The following is a 13,743-nucleotide window of genomic DNA, read 5'->3' on the forward strand; positions in this document are numbered from 1 at the left end:
GTGGCGGCGTCGCAGGAGATGCAGCAGGGAGCCACTGTCACCATGGCACTCAACAGGTACCTGGAGAGGGCACAGCTGCCTCAGCCTGAGCCTGGCATCTCCTGCCTGGGTTTCTTCCTTCTGTTGGGACAGAGTTCATTCTGTTCAGTCCTGAGAGAGGCTTTTCCTCAGTGGATTCATGTGGTGGGTGGTGTGTGCAGGACAGCTCCTGATTCCTGCTCTGGTCAGAATCAGAATTTTTTCCACTGCCCACTAGTTTTGGGTTTTTTTTTTTTCCTCCAGTCTTTCTGGAGTAGAAGCTGAAGGAGCTGCAGTGGTTATTAGGGTTTTTGGCTGCACTCAGGTTAGCAAGATCTGAGGTGTAACTCCACAGGTCCACCCAGCAGGATGAAATATCTTTGCTCAGCTCTGCTGAGCTGCTTAAACTCATCCTGCTGTTCCTAAAACCTGGAAATGGCTGTGGCCATTTCCCATTTATCCCATTTCCCACAGCCCATTCCTGAGGGACAGGAAATCACAGCACAGCAGTGAAGGAGCTTTCCCACTGCTGAGGTGTGGACTGAGAATTTCCAGCAAACCAGGATCCTGGTTAGAGGCTGTGGGCTGGGCAGCCCACAGGGGGTGGGACAGGGCACCAGACCACACTGCTGGTAGCTGGAATAAAGCTCCAAGACCTTGTTCCATCCAGAAATTGCTGAAGGAATCACTTGGATCCCAGTTTGCTCCTAAATCTCTGTTGGAACTGAATTCCAAACACACCTAGAACTGTTTCTGCTCTTTATGATGCAGATTTGGGTCCTTCAGATATTTCTTGTCTGCTACATGAGGTTGCTCAAATAGGCTTTTTTTACTAATATTTCCCTGTAAAATTCCCTTTTAAAACCAAATGATCTTTTCAGGACACTGGAGTTACAGGAACAAGCCCCATCTCCCCAAATCCAACTTGCAGGATTTTATCCTGCACATTTCCAGGATTCCAGATTTCCCTGCATGGATTTTTTTTTTAGAAGTGGGAAGGCTGGGCATGGGGTTACACCTGATGCCAGGTTTGCTGAGCTGCCCTGGGCCTTCCTGCTGGGAAAATGCCTTCCCAGAGCTCCTGAAGGAGAAGGATGTGCCAAGGGGAGGAGGGAAGCCAGGCAAGAAAATATTCTGGTTCTCTACAAGTGTTTTAAGAGCTGCTCTGAGACACAGAGGGGCTGTTGAGAACTGAAAATCCACCCTGAGTGCATGCAGTAGAAAAGTGTTTGGCATCTAAGGAGGAAATGAGGGAAGAGAAGAAAAAATGTGGGGAAACAGTTGGAAAATATTTGAGTCAATTGGTCAAGCAGAGAATGAAAGAGGGAGAGCATCCATGGGGGAGTTAAAGGAAATCCCTCCTCTTTGTTTGCCTAATTCAGGTGGGAATTGGTAGGAAATTTGCCTTCAGGAATGTTTTGCCACTGCTGAGCAGATATTGTCAAAATAAGTTGAATATTAGGAATTATCAGGAAAGGCATTAAGGGCAAGCCAGGATTAGGAATAACTGATGGTGCATTCATTCACACCTTGGACAGTGTGGGAAGTGCTCACAACTCAGACAGAAAAGAGTGATCAAACCCCAGGAATGATCCATGCCACAGCAGGCTGCGGGAAGGAGATTTCCCACTGGACATGTGGGAAACCATGAGGAAAACAAAAAAGCAAAAGTTTTATTTTCTGTTTCTCACAGTACCAGACTAAAGGGCTGCCCAGCCAGGAGTTTTTGAAGCACCATAATGCATTTTTTCCTTCTAATTAAATGTGGAACTCTTTGCTCCAGGAAGCAAAGAGTGTAGATGGGTTTCAGAGGGGATTAGAGAGGGCTCACATATAGGGTGTGTTTGTATGTAAAGCTTGAGATAAGAAATGTTGAGTTAGAAACGCTGTGGAATAGGATAAACGTCGTTAGGAGAGAAATGGAATTAAAAATAAGTTTTAAAGGATGGTTTTGTGAATAAGACTAGGTATTTTAGAAAAATATAACTATGAAAAGTGTATTGTAGTAGGATCTATGAGAAGTAACTTTAGATGATTAGCTTTAAAGCATTTACAGTATGGTGTAGTAAAAGCTGATAGGCTAAGAAACACTTATATTGTAATTAAGAAATGGTTCATTTCTGATTGTAATAGTGTAAATTATAACATCTGTATTGTCTCACCCACAAAACCACCCCATATATATATCTGTATAATTATATATATAAAATAATATATAAAATATAATATATTACTATAGATGATAACATCTGTATTGTCTCACCCACAAAACCACCCCATATATATATCTGTATAATTATATATATAAAATAATATATAAAATATAATATATTACTATAGATGATAACATCTGTATTGTCTCACCCACAAAACCACCCCATTATTATTATTATTATTATTATTATTATTATTATTATTATTATTATTATTATTATTATTATTATTATTATTATTATTATTATTATTATTATTATTATTTAGATATATATATAATTAAAACATCTGTATTGCCTCACCACAAAACCACCCCATCTCTGGGTCAAAAAAAGGCTTAATCCAACAACCTTGAAGCACTTTGCAGCTGCTTTGGGGATTTCAAGAGCCAGTTTTATCCCCTGTGAGCTGCAGGAAATCTTTCAAAGGCACAAATAAGGCTGAGTGGGGCTCACCTGGGTTAGGGAAGGTGTCCCTGCCATGGATCTGGATGGGTTTAAGGTCCTTTTAGACCCTTTTAGCTCTCAATCTCAGCAGCTCAGCCTTGGTGAAGAGAGTCCCTTCTCCTTTTTTCCTTACTCCATCCCTGTTCTGAAACTCCTTGGGCAACCTTTGCAGGGCTTTTGGGCCTGGCTTCATCAAATGAAGAAATTTAAGGATTTCTTCATCACGTGCAGAAATTTAACAGCACTCTGCTGGGAGGTAATGCTCAATGAAAAAGAATTATTGGGCCACTTGGCTGGGGAGGAGCTGAAGCCAGAGCTGGTGATGCTGCTCATGGCAGCAGGGCGAGGTGAAGGGGCAGAACCAGGGAGAGCTCTGAGATCTGCAGAGCCCCAGGATGGGCCAGGGCCAAAGTCTGATACCTGAATGCAGAGGCAGGAAGGAGCCACGTGGAATTGTCCCAAAGTTTTATCCAAGTCCCAGGAGAAAGGGAGAACACAGGGCTGTTCTGAGAGACCTGAAAAAACCCACCAGAGGCAGCTTCTTCCCATCCATTCCTCCTGCAGTGCTGATTTCCTGCTGTGCATCACTTCCCCCAGGCCAGATAGGAATCCCTGCGCTCTGGGCTGCTCTCCTGGCGTGTGTTTGCTGGTTGAAATGGAGTTTTATTTAATTTGATTTGTTTCTCTGCTGTTCCTGACCCTTGTCTCCCCCTGCAGTGAAGCCGCTGCCCACGCCGTAGCCACGCTGGCCGAGGCCACCCTTCAGGGAGGGGGACAGATTGTCCTGTCTGGGGAAACTGCAGCAGCAGTGGGAGCGCTCACAGGAGTCCAGGATGCCAATGGTAAGGCCTCTGCCAAGGGTTTGGTTTGGCATTTTTCATTTAGGCTCTTAAAAACGGCCTTTTCTTCTCTTTTTACTGAAATGGCGCGGTTTGGGTGGTAAAATACTCCTCCCTCGCTCAGGGGGTCACTGACGAGTTGTGAGTTTTAATCTCAGGGTGGAATGGGAGCATTAACTCCTTCTTTGCTCCCATGGTGCTGGTGGCTCTGATCTTTCCCTCCTCTGCCAGCTGGCTCTACATCCTTAGAGGTTTTTTTTTGGGAAAACTGCTTGGTGATGTGTGTCTGTGCCCAGCGCAGGAAGGACCAGCCTTGATCAATTAACACATTTAGTTGGTGCCGTAATAAACTCATCTCCAGAACTCTTAAACCAACATTTTATTACTTATTTCCTGCCCTTCTCAAGGCTTTTTTTCTGTGCTTGGTGGCTGTTCCTGAGTCAGCCTCAGGTCGTTTTCCTCCTGCTTCATTTTCCATCTTCCCACCACAGTCGATCTCTTGATTCCAGGGATTCTCTGTAGCATTTCTCACCTGCTCTATGCCTTCTGCCAAGTCTGGTGACTTTTGGAGATCTTCAAACCAGAAATAAAACTGCAAATCTATAAAATCCCATCAAGAGATGAGTGGAATATGAAAATGTGCCTCGTTGGGGCTCATCCACTGCCTTCAGTTGTGCTGTGCTTCTGCCTGAGCCTGGAGGTGTTTAAGGAACACCTGGATGTGGCACTGAATGCCTTGGTGTTGGGTCACAGGTTGGATTCAGTGATCCCAGAGGTCTTTTCCAGCCTGACTCTGGGATAATTTCCAAGCTCAGACTGGTTGTTATGGAACTACGCAAGAAACCCACTGGTTGTTTGGGTCAGGTGGAAGGAGGTGTGTCAAAATCAGCCGGAAAAGGGCACAAGGAGTGAAGTTGTAAAGAAACCTCACCTCTAAGGTGGGGCTGTTTGGACAGGAATTGTCAAAGAGGGGCCAAGCACGTGTGGCTGGGTGGCAGAACTGTCACTTTGCATGAAAGCAGAAACCTGCTCAGGTGAGAGCTGCCTTCCTTCAGGATCCTCATCCAGCCGGGAGCGCGCTGGAAACGTCTGTGCTCAGTTTGCAGCAGACGAGGGGAGAGGAATTTGACTCGGGGCTGGTTTGGTTCCCTTGCTGTGGAGTCAGCCAGCCTGAAGAGGGAGCAGGAATTAAGGGAAATCCCTGACCCCGGAGCTGGGGATGCATCTGGCACCAAGGGAAGAGCAGGATTGTGTTTATTGTGCCGGCAGCCTGGCGTGAGGGCGATAAGTGCTGTGTGTTTATCAGAGGCAGGAGCTGACCCTGGATGCTCAAAACCAGCAACTAATCAGATTTGGAAAAGCAGATCCACACCCCTGGCTCCTTCTGCTCTGCTTCCAAAATGCTTTCACAGTCTGGATTCCTCTGGATGCTTCCCCTCAAACTCCCCTTCTCCACACCCTCCCTGACTCACTCCACCTCACTCTCCCACCATTGACATCATTTCAATACAGGCTGGGCTATTTTTTTTTCCCTTTTTTTTCTCCTTTTTTTTTTTTTTTTCCAAGCAGCTGAGTTGGAAATCAGATGGGATTTAGAGTGCATTAAGAGGAGAGGCTGCAGCATTTTCCTGTGAGCACAACCTCGCCCACAGCCCCCTCGCCTGCTTTCCACTCTCCTTCGATTTGCTCTAATCTCCGGTGGTATTAAGGGGAAGGGCTTTGGAGTCCTTGGAAGCTCCATGCTGCTGCTTCCTTACGTAACCAGCTAATAGATCTCCCTGAGGGATGGAGGAGATGCTGGTGTCCATTGCTGCTGCCTCTGTCTGGGGAGGCAGAGCAGATGGATCTGCTGCTGGCAGGATTTATCTCCGTAGCCGGGGTGGGAGTGGGAGCATCCTCCTGGACACCATTTGATGGATGCAGCAGAGAAAATCCACTCTGTGCCCTTCTGTCCAGAGGAGGTGGAATTGAGAGTGATTTGGGGAAAACTGCCAGAGCCAGAGTGGTCCTAACCAGCAAATTTCCCCTTCTCGCTGTTGCTTGCAAGGTCTTAATTTGCTGGTATTCCCAATAAATGCTTCTCTCTGGGAATGCTCTGACCCTTCTGCAGAACTTTTCTGAGGAAAAAAACCTATCTGCCAGGGTAGCATAGAAATTTATCTCCATCTTATTGATAAAGCAGAGGAGATAGTTGGACACCTCCCCATCCCTGGGAGTGTCCAAGGTCAGGTTGGACAGGTTTGGAACAACCTGGGATAGTGGAAGGTGTCCCCTTGGCAGGAACGAGATGATCTTTAATTCACTTCCAACCCAAACCATTCCATGATTTCTGTGAAAATGTCTGGAGGTCAGGCAAGGTATTTCATCCTGATTTTAGCCATTTCGTGTAATTACTCTCTTTTATTTTTTTTTTGTTGTTGTTTTTCTCTCACTATGGCATTTTTCCCATCCCTTCTCTGGAATTATCTGAATAATTATAACAATACAAGACAACCAGGATGGCTAAAAAGAGGAGACCTCTGAATATTCCTGGAAATGTTGGACTCTAGGGCTGGATATCTTGCAGGGAGCCCAGGAACGTGGCTGCACTGCGAAAGGGCTGTGGATAATCTTGTGATCTGTTCCATTCCCAGCTGAAGGAAACAAGATCTCCTGCTCCCATGCAGTGTCAAAGCAGCTAAGTGCATTAAGGTTTTCCTGCTCCTCAGGAGCATCTGCTCCGAGTGGGGATGCAGGAACTGGTGACCCTACGCTTGGAGCCTCAGCTGGTTTTGTTCCTAAGTGGTTGGTATTGAACAGAAGGATATGGAGAGCAAGAGGAGGGCAGTGTGGCAGCGCCGGGCCCTGAAAATGCTGGGAAACGCTCTGCTGAGAACAACTCCGTGCCCTGGAGCCGCTTTTGGAGCGAGAGGAGCTGGGGAGGTGCCGTGCTGGAGCAGCCTCCTCCCGCAGCCCTTTGTTTGCCATTGATCGCGGGGCCCCGAGAGCTGCCAGGGCTTCCCGGCTGACGCTGAAATATTGATGAGGCTGCGGGCGGGGCCGTGCCTGCAGGGCTGTGCCCCCGGAGGGGCAGGGCTGTGCCCCCGGCGGGGCAGGGCTGTGCCCCCGGAGGGGCAGGGCACGGCAGCACCGACCGGGGCTGCTGTGCGAGGTGAGGGGAGTGGAACGCTCCAGCTCCTGCTGGCATCCAAACCAGGGCATGGAAAGAGGAGCAGTGGGAAGAGTTGGGGTGGAAGAAGAAGCTGTGGAGGATGTGGGATCCAGCCATAACCAGGGAATTAATTTCACAGACCGGAGCTTGGCCCAGCCAGAGATCCAGTGGATCCTGCTTGTCCCCCTTGGCTGCTCTTTTGCTGTCCCCAAAGCAGATTTTCCTGCTGGATCTCCTCCCTGTGCTGCTGGAGATGCTCCTGAGAGCACAAAGGGTGGCACTGAGAGGAGCCCACCCCAAATCCTGCCCTTCTCCACCCAAAAATCCAATCCTGCCCCCCACACAGGCAGAGGGGGCCGTGTTCAGGGCTGGGCTGAGCCAGGATCTGTGAGCAGCATTAGGGTCTGACGTGGGCAGGGGGATTAGAGGGCTCCCTGCTTTCACAAGCCCAGGAAGGAGGCGTCAGTGCTGTTGGCTTCTGGCTTCTTTTTCCTGCTTCTCTCAAGGCTGGCATTGAAGCTCTCGAGATGGTATTTTGTGTTCAGATTCAGGTGTTTATTATTTCTTATTTATATTACAAGTGGCGAGTTCTGCAGCATCCTACTAACAAGCTACCAAATGGCCAACTATCTTTTTATACGAGGTCTTTTAAGGCTAAACTATCCAATTAAGAAATGACACCTGAATTATTTCTACTTTTAACTTAACAACTAATCACTCAAAGTCCACAATGCAGACTTTTTTGTCTAATTGCAAAATACTACTTAGGGAGAAGAAGGTGAAGAAGAACAACTAGTTACTGCTCTAAAACTTCTATCTTGTCCCATGTATATTGTTATATTTTAGAACCCTAAACTCTTAAGTTTTTCCACGCTGTGATATTCTAATCAAAGTCTGTACTATTACAGACCCATAGTGTTGTCAATCAATTTTGGAAGCTTTCTCCATGACTTCAGGTCAAATACAGTATTTTCCTGTGGCTCTGTGCCCTTCAGCACAGAAAGTTTTAAAATCTCAGCATGCAGGACCCCAACATGTGCAGGGTAAAGGAGCCTCAGTGGGGTTTGGGGTGACAGTGCCACACACAGCTGCTGCTCCAGGTGGTGATTTCCATGTGGGGAGGGGTTTGGGATCCCTGTCCTTGCTTTGGGATCCCTCAGGATGGGGAGGTGCAGCACGGAGCCGCTGGGAGCTGCTGGCTTTTTTACATGAGAAAAACATTTCTACATTTCACGGAGGGGGGGAGGCTGAGGGGCTGCAAATGTCGCTTTGTATAAAGGAGTATTTTATGTTTTTCCTGTTGGATCTCCTTTTTAGGGAAGATGGAGCCAAATGAGTCGCTAGCAGCTTGGCAAAGTGCAGATCAGCATGTTTGCATCCAGGAGGACAGGAAGGAAAGAGTCAAGCTTTTTGTAGGGCCTCCCTGGTGGGAACAGAATTTTTTTATGAAGGTTTTCCCTGAAACAGGTAGGATTTAATCCCAATCTGAAGGAAAGGTGAGGAAAATCATTTTTGCAGGTGTGTTTTGGATGAGAAAGGGTAGAAGAGAAGCCAGCAAGGAGAGCAGAAGAGTGAATTCCTTCCTGGGTTTGCTGAGCAGCTCCAGGAACGGGGAGAGGCGTTTCCTAGAGGACAAATTGCTGTGTATCAATGAATAATTATCAGCAACAGAGCTGTTGGGCTCTGAGTGAAACCCCTTGGCGTAAACCTCAGTTAAAAGGAGTTTCATCTGTGTGGGGTCGGGGTCTCTTCTCCCAGGGGACGAGCGACAGGACCAGAGGAAACTGCCTCAAAATGCATCAGGCAGGTTTAGGATATTGGGAAAAAAAATTCCTCACTGAAAGGCACTGAAATTCCTCTCTTGTCAAGAACAGGGCAGGGCTGGAGTGGGGATGTGGCACTTGGGGACATGGGGGCGGGCTGTGCTCCAGGGAACAGGGACAGGAGGAGAGGGAACAGAGGAGAGAGCCTCAGGGTGGATTTTAGGGAAAGTTCCTCCCTGGAAAGGGCTGTGCAGAGCTGCCCAGAGAGGTTTGGAGTCCCCATCCCTGTTGGGATTTCAGCGCCCCGTGGATGTGACACTTGGGGACGTGGGGCAGTGGTGGCCTTGGCAGTGCTGGGGGATGGTGGGACTCGATCTGGGAAGTGTTTTCCAACCTGAATGATTCCATGATTCCAAGGACACTCACTCCCCTGCATGTGCCCTGTAGGGAGGGGGTTCCTGATGCATCCTGTGCCCACCTCCATTCCCTGTTGTTGGTTTTTGTAGTTTTTATCGAGATGGGGTAATACTGAGTGATTGGTGTTAGAAGGAACAGCAGCATTGTGTGGCAAGAGCTAAGAGGCTGAAAAACATTTTCAAAGTATTGTAACCAAAAACCAGGCTCACTTCTGATGGAGCAGCTTTGAGCTTTACATCTCTTGTGCCTCACATTTCATCAGAACTGACAATAGAACAAAATCTCTTCAAACACCTCTCAGCTGCCCCATCTCTGTACCAGCTGGGAAAACCAACACTGTGCCAGTGTCACCCTGCTGGGTGTGACCAGGAATTCCCTGCTGGCATTTTGGGGCGCCAACCCCAGCTCATTGCCAGCCCGAGGAGAGGCAGAACACCCCACAGCCCAAAGGGCTGCAGTGTGCCCATCCTGGCACACCTTGCTGTGCCCTTTGGAGCCCCCAGATGGGCTGCAGTGTACCCACCCTGGCACACCTTGCTGTGCCCACCCTGGCACACCTTGCCGTGCCCTTTGGAGCCCCCAAGGGCTGCAGTGTGCCCACCCTGGCACACCTTGCTGTGCCTACCCAGTGGGCTGCAGTGTGCCCACCCTGGCACACCTTGCTGTGCCTACCCAGTGGGCTGCAGTGTGCCCACCCTGGCACACCTTGCTGTGCCTACCCAGTGGGCTGCAGTGTGCCCACCCTGGCACACCTTGCTGTGCCTACCCAGTGGGCTGCAGTGTGCCCACCCTGGCACACCTTGCTGTGCCTACCCAGTGGGCTGCAGTGTGCCCACCCTGGCACACCTTGCTGTGCCTACCCAGTGGGCTGCAGTGTGCCCACCCTGGCACACCTTGCTGTGCCTACCCAGTGGGCTGCAGTGTGCCCACCCTGGCACACCTTGCTGTGCCTACCCAGTGGGCTGCAGTGTGCCCACCCTGGCACACCTTGCTGTGCCTACCCAGTGGGCTGCAGTGTGCCCACCCTGGCACACCTTGCTGTGCCTACCCAGTGGGCTGCAGTGTGCCCACCCTGGCACACCTTGCTGTGCCTACCCAGTGGGCTGCAGTGTGCCCACCCTGGCACACCTTGCTGTGCCTACCCAGTGGGCTGCAGTGTGCCCACCCTGGCACACCTTGCTGTGCCTACCCAGTGGGCTGCAGTGTGCCCACCCTGGCACACCTTGCTGTGCCTACCCAGTGGGCTGCAGTGTGCCCACCCTGGCACACCTTGCTGTGCCTACCCAGTGGGCTGCAGTGTGCCCACCCTGGCACACCTTGCTGTGCCTACCCAGTGGGCTGCAGTGTGCCCACCCTGGCACACCTTGCTGTGCCTACCCAGTGGGCTGCAGTGCCGTGACGCGGGGCTGGCGCTCGCTGCCGCCGCCCAGCTTTGCTCTGACATCCTGGCCCTGCCGCTGAGGCGGCTGCCGCTGGCGGTTAGGGTTTGTTTGCCCACCAACCGCGGTTAAAAATAGCCCCTCCTGCCCCACATCCGCGGCCGGAGCTTCCCCCGCTCCGGGTCCCGTTCCGGGTGTGGGGCGGAACCAGCCCCGCTTACCCAGTTCCTTTGGGCTTCCGTGGTGGGAACACAGAACGGGCATTTCTGGGCACAGTTTGGTCTTTGAGGGGGGAAAAACCTCATTTTATTGTCTTTGTTTGGCCTGGAGAAGAGAAGGTTTCAGGGAGACCTTATGGTGTGGAATGGGGATTTACAGGAGCGAGGCTTAGAGGAATGGCATCCCACTGTCAGAGGGCAGGGTCAGATGGGATTTTGGGAAGGAATTCCAGGTTGGAAGCAGGGGAGGCCCTGGCACAGGGTGCCCAGAGCAGCTGTGGCTGCCCCTGGATCCCTGGAATGACCAGGGCCAGGTTGGACAGGGCTTGGAGCAGCCTGGGACAATGGGAGGTGTCCCTGCCATGGGGACAGGGGGTTGGAGCTGGATCTTCAAGATCCCTTCCAGCCCAAACCATTCTGTGATTCTTGTGGATATTTTGATATGATGAGCACTCGGGATGTCCCAAGGCCTCTCTCCTCTTCACAAAGTGCCTGAGGAGCACAGGGAGCCTGCCGGGTGGTTCTGTGCCCCTGTTCTGCATCCAAGTCTCACGTGGAGTCTCCTCTTTGAGAGCACAGAGGAGGAGGCAGCGCCCTGGGGAGGCCCCAGGAGTGACCCCGCTCCTGATGTTGTCCCTGCTCAGGTGTCCATGCCAGAGTTCCCAATATCCCAAAGGCAGCCCCTTCCCTGGGGCAGGGAGGGGTTTCCTTGCACACCCCCATCCTTTCTCCCTCTCCTGCTGGTCTCGGGGAGCTCGCAGCCCCTAAAGGAGCCGTGCCCTGTCTGGCCTTGTCTCCTGGCTTCTCCCTGACCTCGCAGCATCTCCAGCCCTCCCCTGGTGAGTTCTGACATGCATTGCTGTGATCAGGCCGTTGAGCCTGCCAGGCTCCCCAGCTGTCACAGCCCAGGCTGGCCTGCTTTGAGCCCAGGCCATTCACCTTCCACGTGTCCTGAATTAGGGGAAATGGACAGGAGGGCTGGCTCTGTTTAAAAATTAAAGCTGATTACAGGGCATTAACATTACATTTAAAGCAATAGACAGCAGCCCTCCTCTCTCTCAGCGTAGTTGCAATATGTTCCCTTTTGTTCTGGGCTGCAAGAGGGAAGGGAGCAGCACTGCCAGCGACTCCAGGCTGGGCAGGATTTCTTCTTTAGCCATAAATTTTGAAAGAGGAGCTGCCTGTTGGCTGGTGCAAGAATTTAAAGCAGGTCTGACTACCTAAAGCAGTTCCCATCTTTGCTGAAGTTCTTTTGGCTGATCCTGAATTTCCCTTGGAAAATTCAGATGATCTGACTCTGTCTTCTGAGTTGTCATGTTGGGAAGTTTCATATTTGATGGATCCCATTTTTTTTTTTTTTTTTGTTAAATCCCACAATTTTCGTGGTGACTCTTCATCCCAAAACCAGGAATTACTCAGTCTGGCTGGGAACTCTCTGAGTGTGATGCTTGCCTGGGACTCCTTGTGGGTTTGGGTTGGATTTGAAGCCGGTTTGTTTGGTGCATTTGTGTGATGCTTTTCCAGGCTTCTGCACCTCCATCTCCCAGCCCCTCAGGAATTCAGGCCCTTGGGATAAAATCTGCCTGTGTGCCGTGTGTGTCCCTCTGTCCCTGTGCCCTCTCCAGCTCCTTATTCCCTTTCTTTTCGTGGAATTGGGTGTCCCTGTCCCTCCAGCCCCAAATTCCATCACGGCCAAGTGAGGCTGGGACAGGTTTTGTCCTTGTTGTGACATTTGTGACACAACCCATGAGCAATCCGTGGATTTGGGATGTGCAGCAGCCCCTTCCAAGGAACAGGGAATGGGAATAATGGAGGGGTGTGAAATATGGGAACAGGATTGCCAGAGCAGCTGGGGCTGCCCCTGCATCCCTGCAATGGCCAAGGCCAGGCTGGGCACTGGGGCTGGAGCAGCCTGGGACAGTGGGAGGTGTCCCTGCCATGGCAGGGGTGGCACTGGGTGCCCTTGAAAGGTCCCTTCCCACCCAAAACCATTCCATGGTTCTGTGATCTCTTAGTGACTTTTCATTTGACTTTACCACCACCAGCATTCACATTAAATTCCAGGGGTGTTTTTCCATTTATTGTGTCAAAATCCCCAACAATCTGGCTTTGAGAGCTTTCCTGGTCCTCTCTGGGTGGCTGGGGCTGTCAGGGCCCGTGGCTCTGTGGTCACAGCAGATTTTTTGGGGTGTCTGCAGTAGATGGGAATTTTAATCCTTGAACAAGCTCCTTTCTGAAAGAGATGTGGTTGAACCCAGGCAGGGCAGGAATGGCAGCCAGGAGAGTTGGCATCTTCTCCTAAATACATCTGGAAGCACAAGGAAACATTTCCTGGTTTGCCTCTGTTTCCAGCCCAGGAATGGGGATGGAAAGGAGGGAAAGGAGGGAGGTGTTTTTGAAGGGTGTCTGCGAGCAGATCTCAGCAGTGCCACCCTCTGGGATCAGAGTTTTGGCTCCAGGATAGGGAATTGCTCTCCTGACAAGCTGCACCTCTCCAGCCTGGTGCTGTTTTATTTACAGCCCTTGGCTTAGGGAGAAGGGCACAGGTGGAGCAGAAATCCAGCTCTGCCCAGCCCTGCATCTCTCCTGACCCATCAGAGATGCTGCCGAGTCCTTTCTCCAGGTCTTCTGCTCCTCCTCCATGCTTAACCTAACCTGGGTCAGAGGCTTGACCAGCAGAGCTTCTTCAGGGGGTCCAGACAGGGTTGTGGTGCTCCTGGAAGGCACCACCAGCCTGGGGAAAGCAGCTTTGTGCCATTTCTGCTGGACACATCCATGCTGGGTGTGGAGCTGGATGTTCAAACCCACCAGGGTGGGTGGATGAAGATGAAGCCAAAATCGAGACCAGCTCTGCTTTGCTGCTCCTTTCTCCAGGATGAAATTCCCCTGTGGTGGATTCTCCCTGTAGTAACAACTCGTTCCAAACTATCTGCAGCGTGTGGCAGCCCCACCTCAGCTTTTTGAGCCCATCCCTGGCAGATCTTCCGGCTTCACCGCAGAGATCCAGGGCAGTTCCGTGCTGCTGGCACCATCCCTGCTCATCCTGCTCCTCCAGAAACCGCCGGGAGAGGTCCCAGCTCTCCCTCCCTGTGAGCTGCTGCCCAGGGCAGAGCTGAATTTGTGCCTGGAGCTCAGGGCAGTTCCCCCAGCTGAGCCCAGGGCTGAGGATGGGCAGTGCTCCCCACAGCTGGGGTTAGCAGCTGCAGCATCTCCCAGTGCAGATTTTGGCAGATTTTGGCTCGCAAGGCCTCCTGCCTCATCCCCATCCGTGGTGGGGAGGGACACAGGCGAGGCTGGG

General features: G+C 51.0%; 1 protein-coding gene across 1 annotated transcript in view; it reads left to right on the top strand.

The window, feature by feature from the left end:
- The window catches only part of NRF1 (nuclear respiratory factor 1), a 49,004-nt gene that overhangs the window by 22,022 nt on the left and 13,239 nt on the right, over positions 1-13,743 (top strand). Inside the window, exons 8-9 of the mRNA XM_031061893.1 lie at positions 1-56; positions 3,396-3,520. The exon at positions 1-56 is cut by the window's left edge and continues 90 nt beyond it. Of these exons, the coding sequence (XP_030917753.1) occupies positions 1-56; positions 3,396-3,520 (181 nt within the window). The remainder of the gene's footprint in view (positions 57-3,395; positions 3,521-13,743) is intronic.

The sequence above is a fragment of the Geospiza fortis genome, unplaced genomic scaffold (assembly GCF_000277835.1).
Source record: "Geospiza fortis unplaced genomic scaffold, GeoFor_1.0 scaffold61, whole genome shotgun sequence".
NCBI classification, from domain to species: domain Eukaryota; kingdom Metazoa; phylum Chordata; class Aves; order Passeriformes; family Thraupidae; genus Geospiza; species Geospiza fortis.